Source organism: Thamnophis elegans, chromosome 2 (assembly GCF_009769535.1).
Source record: "Thamnophis elegans isolate rThaEle1 chromosome 2, rThaEle1.pri, whole genome shotgun sequence".
NCBI classification, from domain to species: Eukaryota; Metazoa; Chordata; class Lepidosauria; order Squamata; family Colubridae; genus Thamnophis; species Thamnophis elegans.
Window position 1 is genome coordinate 15,962,201 of NC_045542.1, and position 21,483 is coordinate 15,983,683.

The window sequence follows — 21,483 nt, forward strand, 5'->3', positions numbered from 1 at the left end:
ATATAAAATCCCACTTCCTTGAGCTAACAGTCTAACCCAGCACAGTCCTTCACTCTGCCAATTTTAGGAACTGGATGCAACAATGAGTAAAGTAGTGAACAGTAATAGTAAACCACCCAGCGATACTACGCTCTTCATCACGAAGGAGAGAGACCTCATCTTCATCCTCACTACCAGGGGTGGGATTCTACCGGTTCGGACCAGTTTGGGAGTGAACCAGTTCACTCCGATGATCAGTTCCTTTCGTTTTACTGACCTATATCCTCTCAGCTGAGTCACATAGCAGAGTAGATTGCCCCATCTCAGCTGTTTTCCTCCCCAGCAGTAATGCAGAAGGTAAGTTTTCTCAAAACTGCGCGCCTGTGTGTGCAAAATGCGTGATCACCGAATCGGTTGTTAAACCAGTAGGATCCTACCCAGGGGTGGGTTGCTAATCCCTTTCCAACCGGTTCGGTTGGAACGGGGCCGGCGGAGTCCTCGTGCATGCGCGCAGTTCATGCATGCGTCTTAGCACCTGCGCGATGCTCCAGCTGCTCGCGGAGACTCGTGCAGGCGCTGTATGTGCCATCCAGCTGCTCGCGGAGAATCACGCAGGCGCTGTATGTGCCATGCGCCTGCGTGGAAGCGCAGAAGCCTTCAAAGACCAGTAAGGAGTGCGGGTGGGCGGGTGGGCCCTTCGCCGTTCCCGGAAGTTACTTACTTCCGGGTTCGCTGACCAACCGGTTCGCGGGGACCACCGCAAACCGGTTGAAACCCACCCCTGATCCTACCACTGCTCACTAAGGTAAACACAAGAGCCAGAAAGTGACTTTGTATTAATACAACCTGTTATGTGAGCATGGGTCCATATCAGGGGTGGGTTCCAGCAGGCATTACTGCCGGTTCACTCGTGTGTGTGCTTTGCACACATGCACAGTGTAATTAAAATTGTTCTGTGCATGCACAGAACTGAAAAACAAGATGGTGGCACCAACGGCGCCAACTGGGGAACTGGTTCCAGTGTGTGGCTGCCAGGCCGCCAAACCACTACCGGTTCACCCAAACCGATAGGAACCCACCCTACACTAGCTTCAGTCTTGAGAGGCACATGGCATGGATTTTGTAACTTGCTAACTAACCTAGTTACTTTGTATTTTAATTTGATTTATTTTCTCTCTTTTAAAATGATGTTCAGGTTTATTAGCTTTTAACATTCCTAAAGTGGTAAACAGGCTGGAGACTAGCTCCAGGTATGAAAAGGTATGTTACTACAAATTGGGGTCTGGTTTATCTCTTTCGTGAACTTCAAACAACCTTGTTCCTTACAATTTATGCCTCTTCTGATCTCAAGAGACCTCATTTTAATGAACATGTGTGATATTATGGGATGCAAATATGTAACATGTTTGACTACATGTAAACTGATTTCCTATGCAAATGGGAGGTTCTTTTTATCCTGTTCAATCAACTTTCCTCTTGCATCTTCTTTGTTAACTATATACAAAGGAGTGAAACATAGGGATCGGCGTTCTCTTTTTCATAAAGAGATCCCATTTTATCCCAAATAAACTGCTTTTAAATCCTCTTCCAACTTGGTTGCTTATTGGGAAAGTAAACTCAGACAGAATCTAGCGCCAGATTTGGCCAGACCTTAATTGTTGTAAGATGAGTTTATTTCACTATTGTTATTGTTTTTCTCTAATAAAAAGAGAAAGCCTATGAATCTTGATAGGCACTGACTATATTTTGAAGTTTCTTCCAGCACATTATGTTTTGTATATCCTACACTTCCTCCAAATGCTTGTGTTAGTGTGCCAGATCTTCTACTCAAACACATACACTCCTTCATCCTTACAAGAACACTGAGATAGCATTAGGCATGTATAAAAGAGAGAAGCAATGGGTATTTCAACAAGTCCACACAGCCCTAGTTGAAACACTGTGTTGTGGTCCGCCAGCGGCCTGCAAAGTTGGATAGTGAGGAGATTGGGGAGGAACATGGGGCAGTCCTGGAGTCTGGGGAAGGCTTGGATGAGGGCTCTGCATCGGAGATAGAGAGGGGGACAAAGCATCTGGTAGTTACTGTATGTGCTGCCTCTGGAGTCTGACATCAGCGAGGCAGAAGAACAGAGGGAGCCTGTTCCCAGTGTGCGCATGCACAGAGCTGCCAGAAGGCAAGAACAATTAAGAAAACAGGGTCAGCTCGGGAGTAAGACTTGGAGATGATTGGCCCCTCCCATAAAACATCAAAGAGGAACAAACGGGACATGAGCCTTTGCAGGAAACAATTTGTTCATCTGGTTGGTTCAAGTTTTGAAAAGTTCCGTTTGACTGTGCTCAGTTTGACTTTACAAAACTAATTTGGCAATTAGGTCTGGCAGCATTTCAAGGGAGATAAGATAGGTGCTTATCATCATTCTCCTGAAAGACTGTGTCAACTCAAGCAGACATCTGTTGGAATCTTCACAGACTGTTTGTGAAGCCTTGCAGGCTGTGAATGACCATAATTCACAGCCGTATAAATAAAAGAGGGTTATTGGGACTAAGATTGTGATTTATGCTTTCTCAGGAAACCTAGGTCAGAACACACTAACAGAGAGAAGCAAAATTGAGGACTGGAGAGTTTGCTTTTTTCTTAACTGTGAGCTTAATGTCCACAACCAAGTGAGGTTAAAAAAAAACCCCTAGGTGGGCAATGGAAAAATATATAAACAAGTAATAAATTGTACAAGAAAAACCACTGATGAAAATATATTTAGATATCTGCTTAACACAAAGCTAGAACATAACTTGTTTATACATGCATATATGTACCTTTGTTTATTTTCCCTCTTGTCATCACTAAAATCAGCAATGAAGGACAGGGAAAAAGTTGCTTTTTCCATTATTTTTATTCAGGTTGAAATCTCTTGTTGATCTATGGTAAACCTTATCTTCCTTACAGCTGTGCCCTGACCAACCAACCATCCAACCAACCAACCAACCAACCATCCAATCATCCATCCATTCATCCATCCATCCATCTGTCCAGGGTTCTAGACTCTTCAACTTTATTTCTTTCTGTTACAGGCATGAGCACAATGTTATTACTTTTAAGATTGATTGAGCATTCCATCCTTCCAAGGTGGGTAAAATGAGGACTCAATTGTTGGAGGCAATATGCTGACTCTATAAACGACTTAGAGAGGAGTGTAAAGCAATGTAAAGCGGTATCTAAGTCTAAGTGCTATTGCTATCAATCTCTGACCAATAAAATTTCTAATCCCCTCTGAGCCATGATGTTCTCTAGCTGACCTCTCTCTCATCTTTGTCCATTTCTTTCTTGGAGTGAGAATCAAATGGCAAGTAAAACCATGAACTCTACTTTGAATGACTCGGAAGAAATGAAATGAAATAGAAATAAATAAAGGTCCCCTATTGGTAAGAACACCTCCACAGGACAAGAGCAAATGTTCACCTAAAATTATGTAAAGAAATCAGGGCGGAGGGGGAAGAAATCCAGAAAAAAGCTAAGTTTTATTTTACTAAATACATCCAACAATTCTGAATTTTGCCCATTATCTAAAAGCGCAACTCCCATGACTACTTTTTTTGGCTTCCTCACTTAACACTCTAGAGGCTCCATAGGTAATCATCATTAAGGAGAGGATATCATTTATTCTTTAGTTCTGTTTCCAAAGCAGAGTGCTGCTGCTGACAACTCGGATTATGGCATCAAAAATACAGGCTCTGAATATGCATTATGCATTCACAGCCTGTTTTTTTAATGGGAATAATAATTACCTTGGACAGACTGGGTGAGGTGGCTTGGGCAACGTCACCCACAGCTGCACTTTCCAGCTTCGCAGACTCATGATTGATTCGTCGGCCAGAGCATCTCCCTTGCTGGCTGTCAACTCAGCCTCCCATCCTGAGCAATTTACACAGCAAGGCTGCAATCTGGATTTGCTATCTTTTCAATTAGCCCAGGAAGGTGGAAGGCAAGCCGTGATGCTGCCAAAGGGGACGAAAAACACAGCAAGTGTTTAGAGTGTTTCAGAGCTGACAGCAAGGGCAAAGTCAAGGAGACAGGCTCCATTCAGGAGGAAGATGTCTCCCAATGCACAGACCACCCAAGGTCCTTCTCACTTTCCCAGCCAGTTGTTGTGGTCTGCCAGCAGCTATAGCAATAGCAATAGCAATTAGACTTATATACCCCTTCATAGCCCTCTCTAAGCGGTTTACAGAGTCAGCATATCACCCCCACAGTCTGGGTCCTCATTTTACCCACCTCGGAAGGATGGAAGGCTGAGTCAACCCTGAGCCGGTGAGATTAGAACCGCTGAACTGCAGATAACAGTCAACTGAAGTGGCTGCAGTACAGCACTCTAACCACTGCGCCACCTCAGCTAGCAGACCTGGTAGCAGATTCGGACAGTGAGCAGGTTGGGGAGGAACATGGGCCAGTCCTGGAGTCTGGGGAAGGCTCTGATGAGGGATCTGTGTCGGAGGCAGAGAGGGGGCCAGAGCCGTATGCCACTTATCAGCTGCCTTCAGAGTCAGACATCAGTGAGGCAGACAGACAGCTGGAGTCTGTTCCCAGTGTGCGCATGTGCAGAGTTGCCAGATGAAGGGAACAGCTAAAGAACAGGGGCCAACTTGGGAGTAAAGCCAGAGGTGGACGATGAATGCCCCTCCCAGAGGAAATAAAAGAGGAACGAAAGGGGAGTGGAGTTTTCAGGAGACAATTAGTTTGCTTAATTGGTTCGTGACTCTCTGAGACTCCTTGCCAAGTTTTGCAGATAACCGCCTGTCAGCTCTCCAAGCCAGGTAAGATCTGTGACTGTTAATCCTCTCTTGAAAGACTTGTTACTAACTTAACAACTACAGCCATTCACTTAACAACTGTGGCAAGAAAGATTATAAAATGGGGCAAAACTCACTGAACAAATGTTTCACTTCACAAATTTTAGGCTCAGTTCTGGAGTGCCTGCGGTGTTGTTTACCTGCCAGGAATCAGTTTTAAATGCAAGCATTCAGAAATGTGGAACATACACCTTTTTTTTTTTACTTAGTTTCTAGCCTAGGAACCAGGAGACTGAATTCTAGTGCTTCCTTAGGCATAAAAGCCAACTGGGGGAAAAGGCTTCTCCAATGTCAGATTTTCTCCTTAATTAAGTCCCCATGAATTAAGTTCTTCCATACAGCTGACATGATTCTCATTAGGATATGCTTTGTTTCTTCTGCATTTGAACTTTCGGTTCTCCACCCTATCAAAGATTTATTACGCATCTTGTCATGTTCAGTTGTTACGCATAGTCTCTGTTAGCACCTGCCAAAAGGAGGCCTGCAGCTTCCTACAGCTTAGAGACTTTAACCCAGCCCAATCTGCCCCTGTCAGCAGAGATGCCTTTCAAATATTTGCAACCTCTTGCCAATAGTGCTGATTGGGAGGAGGCCAAATCCACGAGAGGGTACCTGGTTATCCATCGCTCCTACAGAGGAAGTTCGAGGGGAATTCTTTTTAGTAGGCCTGCACAAGGTTGTGCTGTTGATAACATCTGAGAAGTGCAGTTATTCACAGAGCTGTGTGATGTGCTGGATTTGGTTTGGAAGAGATGCTGTAGGAAACATAGGAGTGCAAGTACATTAAGACATTAAATTACATTAAAGCAGCCGCACTTTGTTCCAGGATTACTGGGATAAAACCAGTACAGAGTCCGTACGGGGTCTTTGCCATAATTCTGAGTCAAATCTGCAGCCGTCCACTATTTTTGCTGTTAAAGTTTATAGTGTTTTTTTATACATTTATACAAAAGCTTTGCTGAGTATCCGCAATACAGGGAATTGCCTTACAAATCTTGTGTAAAGCATGCCACTCCTACAATCCCCCTAGGGAAACTTGGGCTGTGTATGAGAGAAGAACGAATGTAAAAAGGAAAATTTAAACTGGAGACTCTTAGTCCGCTTTCTGAGCTATTATGCTCTACAGGTAGTCCTCAACTTACGACCACAATTGAGTCCAAAATTTCTGTGGCTTAGCAAGACAGTTGTTAAATGAGCTTTGCCTCATTTTACCATCTTTCTTGCCACAGTTGTTAAGCGAATCACTGCCAATGTTAAGTTAGTCACATAAGTAAATCTAGCTTCCCCATTGACTTTGCTTGTCAGAAGGTCAGAAAAGGGGGGTCACGTGATGTTGGGACGTGGCAATGGTCGTAAGTATGAGTTAGTTGCCGAGCCTCTGAATTTTGATCAGATGATGCTGTAATGGTTGTAAGTGTGAAAACCAATCACAAGTCACTTCCATTGTAATTCTGAATAGTCACTAAATGAATTGTTGTAAGTTGTAAACTGTGCTAGTACCAGTGGTGGGATTCAAATAATTCAACAACCGGTTCTCTACCCTAATGACCAGCTGGGTAGTCATGGCTTGGTGATCATGTGACTGGGTGGGCGTGGCCAACTCAACGTCACTCACGTCGATGGACGCTTCACCATAGCTGTTATAATGTAATAAGGGTTAACCATAGAGGGCGTCCATAAGCGCAGCAGCGTGCCTACCGCCCCTTTCTATTGTCCCATTTATATGTACTCTTTTTATTTGTTTATGGCTGTGTTTTGCTTATTCATTTATTTGTGCCATTTTTTTCATGTTTTCATACTTGTTTCCTTGTACTTGTTGACAAATATAAACAAACAAACAAGCGAGAGAAGCAATTTCTGTAATTAGGGCAATAAAGTTTAGACTAGAAACAACACCACATTGTTTTCTTCCTGCCTTCCTTACAGGATTAGTCCTGTAAAGTGGGAAAAAAAACAAAATGAGATTTCTTCCAACAACCGGTTCTCCAAACTGCTTAGAAAGTTAGCAACCAGTTCTCCCGAATAGGTGCGAACTGGCTGAATCCCACCACTGACTAGTACATACTGAACCCATTTCAGTCTGACTTCAGACTGGGCTATCATATAGAGGCAGGGCTGGTCACACCTTGTCAATGTCTTTTATGGAGCTGGGGAGAGGATGGTGCATCCATCCTTCTTGATCTCACAGAAGCTTTTCATACTATCAACCACAGGATCCTTCTGGATCAGCTACAAAGCATGGAGTGGAGAGGACTGTTGTAATATAGTTGCAGAGCCACGCTGAATCACACAGGAGAAAACAAACTCCTAGAACGCCATAACATCCTGATAGTGCATAACATAACATTCTGAGATGTGCCCTACCATTGACGTCCAGGATTTGACCATATATAGACTGAGCAGTAGATTAGAAATTGTACTTTTACAGGCTGTCTTTACCCACATGCTATTGCTCCTCCTGCCTTTGTCCTATCTCAATAAAAGGGGCTACCAGACTCCCAATCTGGGTTGTCGCTCCATCCCGAGAAAGGTTGTCTCCTGTCTTTTCTCAACATTGGCCTCATGGGCGAACCACGGGAACGTTACAGAGGACCTCCTTCCTCTGTGGTCATTTCCAGCTGTTGACAGGAGGGGAGAAATTGAGATTAATACATTGCGGGGGGGGGGAGGAACGTTGCCTTGCTGTCTTTTAATGGCTCTTTTTAGACTGGGTTGTTGTTTGGCCTATGTTTTTATTCAATTTAGTATTAGATTTTGTAAAGTTCTCAGTGTCTGCTGATGCGGGCAGCGATGATAAATTTAATGAAATAAATAAATGAAATGAGATTACCAATGGTTGAGAATGCAATCACAGGTGGTCTTTATACTTGAGTCTAAGAGGCCGATATCAAATTAAAACAGCAAAAAATAACCAGTAAGAATAAAAATACCAGGTCAACCACAATAATTTTCTTTGCCTTCACAAAAAAGGTTTTACCAATAGCCTGACCTAACCCTAACCCAATGCCTAGGGAAAGAAACTGGTGTTTTCTTTAAAAAAATGTTTCTATTATACACATTCCTTTATAAATACATCACATATTCAAGTTTACAATGACAGCCCATCTCGTTCCTTCCCTCTCTTCCCTTCTCCCCTCCACTTCCCTGTCCTTCCTTCCCTCCTTCCTTCTCCTCCTCTTCACTTCCCTTTCCTTTTTCCTCTCTTTTCTCCCCTCTCCTCTTCTCCACTTCCCTCTCCTTCCCTTTCTCCTATTCCTCTCCTCCCCTCCACTTCCCTCTCCTTTTTCCTCTCCTTCTCTCCCCTCTCCTCTTCTCCACTTCCCTCTCCTTCCCTTTCTCCTATTCCTCCCCTCCACTTCCCTCTCCTTTTTCCTCTCCTTCTCTCCCCTCTCCTCTTCTCCACTTCCCTCTCCTTCCCTTTCTCCTATTCCTCCTCTCCCCTCCACTTCCCTGTCTCCTTTCCCCTCTCTGCTTCCCTCTTCTTCTGTCTCCTTCCTTCTCCTCTTCCCTCAGCCTTTCTCCCTTCCTCTCCTCCCTTCATCTCTCCACTTCTGGAAAGAGACTGTTTTTAAAGAGCATGGGGAAAGAGCCATCTGAATCTCAGAGGGATTAATGTTCCATAGGTCAGGCACCGCAACAGAGTAAGCAAACCTCCCAGGTCCCTCAAATGGCATTTAGGGAGGACAGAACGTGCTCACTCACCCTGTCAGATTTTTGTTAGCCCAGTGAGGTAGTCTTGACAAGAAACACAACCAGGGATACCAGCTCCATCTTTATTTTAAAGTTATATTAGCAGAAGCTTGCAGGTTTCAAAGTATTTCTCCCTCCTTTTCTTTTACTCTAGAGAAAACTAGGCAGCCTGAAACATACCAGATGTTGCCGAATCCTTCAGCTTTGGCCAGGTTGCTTAGGACTGCTGGGAATTGAAAAACGTTTGTGTGGGAGAAAAATGTTAGAAAAGCATTTGGGGAAATATAAATTCTCCACTCCAGATAAAACTATTAGCTCGTATGCCCTTCAAGGCTAGTAATGCCCTGTTCTCTTTTACTCTTATGTCACAAAACATGGAATTCTAAGGGAACATTAGGCAAACATTTCTAATAATAAAAGTTTGCAGGGAATCCAATTAGGAGTAGAAGTGTTGAGTTTCTTTTGTGCCCCCCCCCCAAGTATTTTTGCTTGGAGGCAAATGGCATTTCTTTTCCCCGTTGCTGCTACTTTGTCATGTCATGGTTTATAGTCGGTCTGTACAATCATCTTACAGCAGTTAACTAGATGGTCCACTAATTTTTCAGCTTCTTTGCATAGGCAGGATTTGTTACTAGCTATTGCTATCTTCACAATTCTGGCTTTGTATGCATTATTATTATTATTATACAATTGTATCACAGCGGCCAGTTGTTTCACCGGATTTGGCATTGGTTACTAGTCGGGCCCCACCCAGGGGCCTAGGACGTTGTAATGTATTTTCGTAATATGTGTGCAGATCCAAGCAGTGCGGCTTTTTGCATTTGACTGATGGTGATTTTGTCAATTTTTAACTGTTTTAAATGTAATTCCAGTGCTTTTGGTATAGCACCCAGTGTGCCAATTATCACTGGAATTACCACTGCTGGTTTGTGCCATAGTCGTTGAATTTCGATTTTTAAGTCCTGGTATCTTGCGATTTTTTCATGTTCCTTCTCGGCGACCCTGCTATCACCTGGTATTGCGATGTCTATGATTGTGACCTTATTTTTCTCAACCAGTGTGATGTCTGGTGTATTATGCGCCAGTATTTTGTCCGTTTGCATACGGAAATCCCACAAGATCTTGACCATCTGATTTTTGGTGACTTTTTCAGGCTGATGTTCCCACCAGTTTGTTGCTGTTTTAATATTATAATTTTTGCACAAATTCCAATGGATCATTTGTGCTACTGAATTGTGCCGCAATTTATAATCAGTCTGCACGATTTTTTTACAGCAGCTGAGTATGTGATCAACAGTTTCATCAGCTTCTTTGCAAAGTCTGCATTTGGCATCATCAGAGGATTTTTCGATTTTGGCCTTAATGGCATTTGTGCGGATAGCTTGTTCTTGCGCAGCCAGGATTAGTGACTCTGTTTCTTTCTTTAATGTACCTGTTGTTAACCATAACCAAGTTTGTTCACTGTCCACTTTATCTTTTATTTTTTTATTTTATTATTATTATTATTATTATTATTATTATTATTATTATTATTATTATCAGCATCATCAGCATTTCGATTTGTACAGCCGCCCATATCATCTAAGTGACTTTGTCATGAAGTTTGCATTTCCTTACTACGAATCCCCCGGGAAGAATGATGTACTTGCATAAACTGAATCAATCCGGGGAACTGTCCATACAATTCTTTTGCACAGGAAAAGATTAGCCTATTCCATAAGAATACAAAGAAGTTGAGTAAGTAACCCAATTTATGGTACAGCCTGCCCTGGGAACTATACCTGGAGCACCCAACCACCCCAGTGGTACCAATGAAAAAAGAAAAGAACTAGGTAAAGGAAACCTGCAGTGTCTGGAATGATTTCCAATCCATCTCATGTCATATCTCGCATTTTATCCTGCCTTTTTAGATATATATATAAGCCTGCAAACATACCTGATAGTCTTTCTTCCTCTTAACAACAACCTTGTGAAGTGGGTTGACCAGAAATACAATGACTGACCCAAAGTTATCCAGATGGCTTACACACTGAAGAGTCTTCTGGTTTCTAGGCCACCATCTTTCTTCATCGTTACACCAAACTGACTCTATATCCAGCAATATGTTGCCTGTTGGAGGATATCTATGTGTTTGGACCTCTGAATATTTCTACTCTCCTGCTTTGTATTTGCATGCCCTTGATCGTAGGTATGCACCCCCTCTGTCCTCACTGCCCCCCGGAGTTAATCAGCATGTGTGCATATGCGTTGCTTGTCTATATATGTGTTCTTACCCCCCTCCAAATGTTCCACCAGCTTTTGTTCATATACTTTCACTTTCTCCAAGGGTCTAATCAGGATGTATAGAGACATGATGTCTCTTTGGGTTTGCGGAAGGATCAGATAAGTGAATATGTCTCATAGCCATGTGTTCTTCTGTTTTCCCCCATTTGTGGGCACTAAGAAGCACAGGGTGGGTTTTGTAGAATTCTCTGTAGTAACATAGCTGCCCTGGGTCAAAGGATTAGAAGATAGAGAATGGAGCAATCATCGGCATTCTGAGCCAGTGCTTAAGGACATCTCTCCCATAGAGATATTTTATTTTTATTTTTGGCTAGACCCAGTCCATTTTTAACTCTCTTTTTTTTTGCCAATTCACCATCAGGCCCACATGCATTTACCTAACTCCACTTGGCCCTGTTCTGTTCCATTTTCAGAACATAATAGAACAGAACTGGCAAACAGAGGTCTGAGCTTTTTTGCATAATTTCTTTCCACCATTTAGTTGGCTTGGGAAGAACAGAAAACAAGCTCTGAATACCCAATCATCCCCAACTGGTTTCTCCAAACATGATGAGACTACGGTTCTCAGCATGCCAAATCAGATTTTGGCTTTGCCAGCTTCCCGTAACAAATGGGGATTCTGGAAGTTGCAGCCTCAATCCTATCTAGAATAGGGGTGGCTGAGGAACTCTGGGAGTTGAAGTCCACAAGTCCTAAAGTTGCCCAGGTTGGAGACCCCTGATCTAGAAGATGGCGTATTGCAACTCAATCATCATATCACTTCCAAAGTAAATCCCACTGTGTTTAATGAGGCTCCCTCTTAAATAGGAAGGTACAAGATTTCAGCCTTAATGCATAAGGCAGAGAATATTCTGAAGCAGCAAGTAATGGCATTTATTGCATAATAAAAATCTAGGGTCACATCTTGAAAACATGAAATAGATTTATTGAATCTATTCATAGAAGCTGGCATTAACGACAGGGCAACTTTTCTTTTTATTACTTGATAATGACGCCAAACAAAAGGGGGAGGTTTTAATGACCTGTCCATGAAAGTGTTGCTCAGCTGCCCACTTTAGGGGAACCAGTGCTGGACTAGAGGTATTAATAACTATTAAGTATCTTGGGCAACTTTAACTGATCATCACTTAAAGATACAATAAAGACAGACCGCTGAGTTCAGCTACTTTATAGCTATCTTTAAACAGATGGACTGGTAACATTGGCCCTTTTGTTCATTACTTTAAAGCAGCCCTGGAATCCACATCAGGTGTCATTGCCTTCATTAATATAACCTGGAACTTGGAACCTCAGTGTAGGGGTTTATTTTTTATTTTATTTTATTTATTTATTATTAAATTTATATTGCCACCTATTCGCCCATTGCCAACTCAAGGTGGCTTACAGAATATAAAAAACCACATCTAAAAATAGAAAAACTAATAAAAACATCAAATAAATGAATGTAATAAAATCACACACCCCCGCCCCCTCCCTCCCTAGCAACAGCGGATCACATGAGCCATTTAATGGGCTCCATCCCGCTTTTGGTTCCCCAGGCCCAATGACAGAACCAGGTCCTCAGAGCCTTCTGGAAGAGTGCTAGAGTGGGGACCGTTCTAATCTCTGGGGGGGATGATGTTCCAGAGAGAGGGAGCCATCACGGAGAAGGCCTTTCTTCTGGGTCCCACCAGGTGTATCTTCCTAGGGGATGGGACCTACAACCTTCCCTGCTTTCATGCTCTGATGGGTCGGGTAGATGTGACCGGCAAGAGACGGTCCCTCAGATAACCTGGTCCCAAGCCATGAAGGGCTTTAAAGGTGACAACCAGCACCTTGAATTGCCCCCAGAAGCAAATTGGTAACCAATGTAGCTCCTGCAGGAGAGGTGATACATGTGCACACCAGGGCCTGCACAAAACTGTGCAGGCCGCTGCATTTTAGATTGCAAGGGTTAGGGTGTAAGGATAAAAATGGGGAACTGGGAAAGCAATGACATCGTCCCCCGTCCCCCAAAATGGATCAGAACCAGAGAGATATGTCCGTGCTTCTCTCTTGCTCCCAGGGGATTTTGGCAGCATCCTGGGACTAAAAGATAGAAATTGCATTCGTGATTAAAAAGAAAGCCACATACTCTGTTAAGTGTCTGTTGTCTACATCTCTTTCCTCGCCCACAAAAGGAGGACCTGTCCATTCCTAGGGATACTGAATATGGAAGAAAGATGGGAAAGTGACCCCACATGCATTGCTAAGTCCCACATTTGAAATGTTGCCATGGTGATTCATATTCCCTCCCCGTCGTGTTACTAGGTAACTACTGAAAAGCTGGCTCTGAGCATGGATCCAGCAAGCATGCTTGCCATAAGAAAGAGTGTTTGCTTTGTGTTCATAATGAGCCCGCTCATTCCTCCCCACGCCCACCAGGGTCCCTGCATTTGTCATCTTTTGGTAGCAGTCTCTTCATGTGGGCCCCAGTCACGAGTTGATCCGCTATATTGTTCTACCAGAGACCTGAGGTCAAAAAGTTTATAAGATGCTACCTCGGTTTTTCTCTCCTTAGAGCCGATACCTACTCTGTTCAGTTTTCCACAGGATAAAGTTTCAGCCAAGAATCCTCACCTGCAGAAATCCCAAACCTGTAATAGAATGTGTGGGTGACCTTGGGGGGCCAGGGGAAGAGATGCTGCCTAGGAATCAAGCAGACAAAGAGGCAGAAGTCCCTACTGCAGGGGTTGGCAACCTTAAACACTGAAAGAGCCATTTGGACCTTAAACCTTAAACACTGAAAGAGCCATTTGGACCCAATTCCCACAGAAAAGAAAACACCGGGAGCCACAAAGGTCCTAACTGGAAGCCTCCATTCAATTCTGGAGCTGACCCGAAGTCCGGTTCCTCTACTGTAGAATCTCCTTCTCTCCCTATTGTAATCGAATGCCCATCAATTGTGGAGCCAACCAAAAAACCCGCCCTTTGCCATAGAATCTTCTCCTGGTGCGCTGTGCTTCTACCCCCCCCCAAAAAAAACCTGGAAGCTCCTTTCAAAATTGTGGTGCTGACCAGCGACAGGGAGCTGCAGCAGAGGGATGAAAAAGCCACATGCGGCTCCAAAACCAGAGGTTGCTGACCACTGCCCTAATGGGTTCATGGTTTTGAAAAAAAGAAACTTAAGAAGGACCCGCCCTAATGGATCAAGCAATTAAAAGTGGCAATGGGAAGTCTGTACTTTCAGATTTGCACGGTGCAATTAATGTAGCCTTACAATAAAGTAGAATTAGTTTATCTAGTCATGCATCCTGTTTGGTTTACTTGGGAGGTCTGACAAAAGCCACAAAACCCTTTACAATAGTTTCAAGATCCTATAAAAAGTCCTGATTTGTGTTCTATTCATTCTGTTTCAGTATGGGAAGAAAATTCCAACCCTGCTGGGAGTTGATTTAAATCAAGAGCAAGGAAAGAATTGAGATGCTTTGGTCCTTCCTCAAAAAAGGAGGAAGGATCTTACAGGCAGAATCTAGAGGACCAGAGAGAAAGCCAAACACACAAGCGTCTCTTTGACAACTAGCTTTCTGTTTGCACACTTTGAAACGATATGTTCCAGAACTCTCTTTTTTTTTTTGACAGGTTGTTTTATGATGTGTTTTTCTGCCATCCTAAACAGGCAAAATGTGAAGCATTAGCCAAGCGGAGAAGGGACAAAGATATTTCAAGGCACTGATCTCTGTTCATTTAGAGAAACCTTCCCCAACTTCCACAGAACCCCTAGATATTGCTGGACTACAACATCCATCACTCCTGGTCACTGGGCATATTTGCCTAGAATAATGAGATTTGTCATCTATTGTACATGTAGAGAGCCAAAATGGGGAACGGCATCTGTAAGTCAATATAAAATAAGATAAAAACAAAACAATACCACAGAGCAACCTGGTGTTTCTGAATGCTGTTGACCATAAATGTCATCATCCCCAATTAGCGTAGCCAATAACTGGAGTTGAAATTTGTCTGCCCCTTTGAAATAGTTAGGCATATTGTGTATTTGTGGTGACTCACACCTGTTTTTCAGGAGGATTCTGCTGCTCCACTACTGAAAGGGCTGAGCTTCAAAAATTTTAGCAAGGGGTTCTCTGCCCGGTTGCTGGGTGGACATGGCCATGATGGGTGTGGCCTAGTCAGCCTCCTGCACCACAGCAGGGTGGCCGTCTTCGCCTTCTCCAGGCACCGGAGGCTTTTCTCAGCCTCTGGGAGGGTGAAAACTGCCTCCCCTGGGCTCTGGAGGCCCTCCAGAGGCTGGAAATGAACCCATTTCTGGCCCTCAGGAGTTTCTGGGAGGACCTTTTTCCACCTTCCTAAGCCTCCATGCAGGCCCTGCACCTTGCATCCAAAATGGGCCACATGGGGACTCCTGGGAGGGGTGGGGTAGGGTAGTTGGAGTAGGGCAGGGGCCAGCCAGGGGCAGAATTTGGACGTTCTCCGAACTGGCCATAACATTAGCTACAGGTTCTCCCGAACCCAGGCGAACCTGTAACAGTCCACTCCTGAGTTATATGAATATATAGCTAACAAAACACAGCCAAGCAACGGCTGAAATCCCTGCCCATGTAAAATTAGCTTGCTTTTTTGCAAAGCCATCATAGCCTTTTGACAAAGCTCCAAGAACATAAACCAAATTTATGCATGAACTTCAGTGTTACAGCAACTCACACTTCTTTGAAGAAATGTAACAAAATAGACTAAGCCGGAGGGCAAAGTGGTGGCAGAGTCCTAGCATTTTAACATCTCCCCACAGTCCATTTCAGAATATTTTTTTATCGGGAGCAGGAGGCAAGAAACTATGAAACAATTCATATACATAGCATTTTGCAATATTCCATTTATTTGAAGTATTTCATGATTTGTGATTAGGAAAGGATGATTACAGCCCTGTGCAAGCTTACTCATCAGTAAGCTCAGCTGACTTAACAGGACTTACTTGCGTATAGATCTGCCTGTCAATCATTCTCAAAGTAAGTCCTTTTGACACTTTATTAGATATTTGCTGTCAAGTTTAATTAATTTCTTTTAATTTATCTGATGAAATAATTATACTGCACTGATATTTTACAGTTTCAGATACATCTTGCAAAAAAAAAAATAGATACATTATCTAATTCATTTAAAACATATATGTACCCTCTCCCCCTAGTTTTCAATGCTTCTGGTCCTATCATTAAATTTCCAACACTGCGAAGACTTGTAGTTTTTCATGTATTTCTTTTCTGGTATAATTTGATTCAAACGAATACATCAATAAGAATATTTTTAAAGCATGCATTATCTTAAAGTGAAAGTCATGGGCAGATTTTTTGGGTCCTTCCTGCACTCATCAAACCCTTTCAAGGAACATGGGATTTCTGTGAATTTGGGAGGGGAATTAAGAAACAATTTGGGCCAGTTACCTTCTCTGTGCTCAACCCAGAGGTGGCATTCAGTAGGTTCTGACCAGTTCTGGAGAATCAGTAGCGGAAATTTTGAGTAGTTCGGAGAACCAGTAAATACCACCTCTGACTGGCCCCGCCCCCATCTATTCTCTGCCTCCTGAGTCCCAGCTGATCGGGAGGGAAATGGAGATTTTGCAGTAACCTTCCCCTGGAATGGGGAGGGAATGGAGATTTTATAGTATCATTCCCTTGCCACGCCCACCAAGCCATGCCCACAGAATGGTAGTAAAAAAAAAATGGAATCCCACCATTGGCTCAACCCATTCACAGGGTTGTTTGGGGGAGGGAAGGAGATGGGAGGAGTAGATCCCAACACTCCCTTGAGTTAACAAAAATAATGGCAGGATAAATCAGATGGATGGAGATAGAGATGAAGGTAGAGGTAGAGAGGGAGGTGGAGAGACAGACAAAGACAGAGATAGACATAGAGTTGGAAGGAGGGAGGGAATGGAGAGAGTTGGATGAGAAGCTTAAAGCACCCTTCATCCCTTAAAACTCATAGAAGTGGCCAAAAATGAACCTATTGTCACCTTTTAGCTACCACAAGTACACAGTCTTCTCTTGAAGCAATAAAGCAAAGAGGACCTTGGAATTCTTTCAGATCTTGATGGACTACAGCTCCATCATCCCTGATCACGCTGACATGACTGATGGGAAATGAAACTCCCCCAAAGTATAGAATATATCCGCCTTTTGTACAATTCCCACCACCAGTATTAATTTAGGGTCCTCCCTAGGCAGATTTCAAAAACTTTTTTTAAATGCACAAATGCTGGAGACAATGAAGTCTTTAATGACAGCCAATCTCTGCCCCCAGGAATAAAACTGTAAGATGGCATTTTCAGAAACCCTGATGAATGGGACAGATTTGTCAATAGAAACTCTTAACAGGCAGCTGCCAAGCAACTACAGGGATTCTGTTATCAAAAATAAACATTTATAGTTAATTCCCTAAGAAATGCTATATTCCAGTGGGAAAGCAAAGTTAGTTTGTTGGTTTAAGGTTTAAGGTTTTAATGGATTTGTATGCCGCCCAATCCCGAAGGACTCCGGGCGGCTTACATAAAAGCAATTTAAAAAATGTTAAAAGAATTTAAAATACAAGACAAAGCGAATTAAAAAAGACACAACATGCACTCAATCTTAGTGGGGCTGAAGCTCAGTCAAAGATCAGCAGCCCCAGGCCTGCCGGAACAGCCAGGTCTTAATAGACTTTCGGAAGGCCGAGAGAGTGGGGAGGGTCCGGATCTCAGGAGGTAGATCGTTCCATAGGGCCAGGGCAGCTACAGAGAAGGCTCTCCCCCGAGGAGCCGCCAGACGGCATTGTGTAGTCAACGGCACCCGGGGAAGGCCCACCCTGTGAGATCTTATTGGGCGCTGGGAGGTATGTGGCAGGAGGTGGTCACGGAGATATCCAGGTCCTAGGCCATGTAGGGTTTTAAAGGTGATAACCAGCACCTTGAAGCGTGTTCAGAGACCAATAGGGAGCCAGTGCAGCTCACGGAGGATAGGTGTAACATGGGTGTATCTAGGTACACCCAGTATCGCTTGCGCGGCTGCATTCTGGACCAACTGTAGTCTCCGAACACTTTTCAAGGGCAGCCCCATGTAGAGCGCGTTACAGTAGTCGAGTCTTGAGGTGACGAGGACGTGAGTGACCATTTGGAGTGCCTCCCAGTCCAGATAGGGCCGCAACTGGTGCACCAGGCGAACCTGGGCAAAAGCTCCCCTGGTCACAGCTGACAAATGGTGGGAAAAATAACAAGCCATTTTTTCCCCAAATCTTAAAAAGGAAGATTTTTAATATCAAATCTTAGGAGTCTGAGCCTGCTTTGGTGTGCTGTGATCCTCTCAAGTTAGGATTGGATTATCACTACCTAAAGGCTGCACACGCCACTCTGGTTCCCAGTTTGCAGTGTCCAATCCCAAGACTGCACTCTCAAAATTTAAATGAAAATGGGAATATCCAACAACTTGCTTAGGTTTTAATCCAGCAAATTAAAAAGGGAAACAGATTATACCAGCACAAAATATAAAGTAACTTTTTTTTTTCATTTATTGCCTCCCTTTATTTTGCTCTGGGGGAAAAAATGCTCTAAATCAGGGCAAGCCATAAACTGGGCCAGGGAAACAAGCGAAGCCCCATTTGTGGGGTGCAGTCAACATATGAAACCACACCCCCTCTGGTTCACAGAAAAACCTTTCTCCATGAAACCGGTCCCTGGTGCCCCAAAGATTGGAGGCTGCTGCTCTAAATTATCTGCTCTGCCCAGCTGATGATGTCACTAGGACTTGCCCTTTAAGTCCTTGGAGGAGAAAGCATCATATAAAAGTATGGACTTCAGGCTGAAAAGGTGTGTTCTCTTATCCCCCAGGTGAATATGAGGGATGGTGGGCTTTTTGTTGATTCTGAGTTTAATCTCTGTTGGGATTTCAAAATTGCTCTCAACAACTTCCTAAACCCTGTTTCTTCCCCATTCCCCACAACAGCTATGATAAACTAGTTTCTTCTTCTCCTGCCTAAAACATAAAAATGTGGCATCTTGTCTTGTCCTTTCATTCTGAACAGTGAGATAGGTTGGATAAGCAGGCCACCATATAGCAGAGTAAACAAAGTTGGAAGTGACTTTAGAGGTCTTCTAGTCCAACCCCCTGCTCAAGCAGGAAACCCTATACCATTTCAGATAGATGGTTGTCCAATCTGTTCTTTAAAATCTCCAGTGTTGGAGCATTCACAACTTCTGGAGGCAAGTTGTTCCACTGATTAATTGCTCTCACTGTCAGGAAATTTTTCCTTAGTTCTAGGTTGCTTCTCTCCTTGATTAGTTTCCATCCATTGCTTCTTGTCCTGCCTTTAAGTGTTGTGGAGAATAGGTTGACCCCCCTCTTCTTTATGGCAACCCCTGAGATATATTCCTGCCTTTTCTAACATGGTATGTTCCAGTGGTGAAATTCATTTTTTTTTACTACCGGTTCTGTGGGCGTGGCTTGGTGGGCATGGCAGGGGAAGGTTACTGCAATATCCCCATTCCCCCCCCCATTCCTGCGGGAAGGATATTGCAAAACCTCCATTCCCACCCCACTCTGGGGCCAGCCAGAGGTGGTATTTGCCAGTTCTCCGAATTACTCAAAATCTCCGCTACTGGTTCTCCAGAACTTGTCAGAACCTGCTGAATTTCACCCCTGGGAGGAGGGAATGTAGGAGAGAAGGAAGGGGGGAAGGAAGGAGAGGAGGAGAGAAGAAAGGAGGGAAGGAAGGAGGGAAGGAAGGAGAGTAGGAGAGAAGAAAGGAGGGAAGGAAGGAGGGAAGGAAGGAAGAAGAAGTAGGAATGTTGTAAGATAAGATGGAGTTATGGGATGGTAAGAAAGCAATTTCAAGTATATTGTCAACTGTAGGGGAAAAAATGTTATAAACACATATTATTAATAACAGTTATGAGATCATATAATTGTGTATATATGAAATGTATATATGAAATTAATAAAATTTTCAAAAATTTAAAAAAAAAAAGAATTTCACCCCTGGTGTGTTCCAAACATATTCTGTTTAAATTCCCATCACTCCAATAAACCTGATAGGATTTGTAATTGAAAGAAGCCAGGTTGGAGAAATGGGTGTAGGCCATAGGAATTTGTGGCAAGAAAATAGGATCCATAATACTATGGTCAATATCTCTAAAAGCAATTAGTCTCCTAGCTACCAAAACACTCTTTTTAAGTGCCTTCGATATGCATGACTTTTACAAAGTAACTTTAACCAAGAATCTGGAAGCACTTCAAATACAAAGCAATTTTGTTTTATTACCGTTTAAAGCTTGCGTGTATTACAACCCATTTCATTAATGTATTATATCTATTCATAATGGATCCCTGGTGCAAAATGCTACTCTGGAACAATCGGCCCAATCTAAGCTCAGAAGGAGAGAAAACACTTGATCATATAAATTCCAGTTATAGTTCAGAAGACAGAACTTAGTCATAGAAAAAAAACTGCAAATGCAGGAACTCGCTTCTTACCTTAGGATGGGACCATGCATATGAACCCGCTGGATTTGAATAAATTCTTCCATGGGCTATTGAGAAGAGTCTCAATATCCATAAACAGCTTCAGATTTTGCCCCTTTCAACCCCAGAGGGATACAGTAGAGTTACCCAGGGCCCGGTCCATCTCTCATTTGCTAATGACATCCCTTGCTTCTTCACAAGGAATGTAGTTCTCTTTTCACAAGAGAACTGAAAAGAGAACTGCAAAAGTTCTGTTACTTTGCAGGAACAAACAGAGCGAAAGCTTTTGAGTTACTGAGAGCAGCTGTGTGAGAGAGAAGTTTAACAGCACCCAGCAAAGACAGAGGGGAAAACCCACAGAAACCATTTAAGGCCACTACTGGGGCGGGGAGGGGAGTGAATATATGTGCTAGGATATACAAAGGCAGGCTTCTAGATTCAACCACTGGCTATTTTTGCCTGTCAGAAAACATTTATCATTTATCTCAAAGAATCGTTTACTGAAAAGAGGCCAAGTGGGCTGCGTCAGTGGCTCTGTTGAGAAGTGAGCAAAGGAGCCTTTGGAAATACCCTGATTTTTTCAAAAAAAAGAAAGGAAAACAACAACAACTTAGACCCAGCCAGAAACAAATGAACGGTCTGAGGGGCTATCAGCTTCTTTTTTAGCAGAACGAGATGCCAGTGGGTTAAATTCAGGTGGCCTTTTTTGTTCATCTCAACGTATCTTTCTCCCGGCAAAACAGCTTGAAGGCCAAGGGGAGAAAAGTGTGTTGAAAATGCTTCGACTTTTCTGTCATAAAAAGAAAAATGAGCAGTTTGCACAGTCACAGCCATTTTCCCGTAAGCATTTATTTTCCAAAGGAATAAAAGAAAAGTCCCCAACTTCTCCCAGCAGATCTGAGGCACACAATTCGAAGGGAAAGAATGCTTGAGAAAAAAAATCCGGCAATTGCAAGCAAGCCTTTGATAGATCTGTATCGTTACCAACTGGACTTGCCACACATTCATTCATAAGATTGGGCAAACTTTGATTGCTTTCAGACACGTCATTCTTCTGCAGCTTCTGTTCACTTTTTTTTTAAGAAAAAGAACCCTGAAACTGTAGGGTAAGCCTCAAGCATGAAATCCTCTTGTCTTTGCTATCTGCTTGGTAGCGGGAGCCGCACATCTGGGAATGAACAGGACCTACTGATGATGACATCAGGGTGATGACTTACAGGTGATG

At 43.2% G+C, this 21,483-nt stretch overlaps 1 protein-coding gene across 1 annotated transcript in view; it reads right to left on the reverse strand.

The window, feature by feature from the left end:
• The window catches only part of PDE1B (phosphodiesterase 1B), a 67,565-nt gene extending 47,211 nt beyond the window's left edge, over positions 1-20,354 (reverse strand). Inside the window, exon 1 of the mRNA XM_032212409.1 lies at positions 20,271-20,354. Within this exon, the coding sequence (XP_032068300.1) occupies positions 20,271-20,323 (53 nt within the window). The 5' untranslated portion in view covers positions 20,324-20,354. The remainder of the gene's footprint in view (positions 1-20,270) is intronic.
• Positions 20,355-21,483: the final 1,129 nt, after the last annotated feature.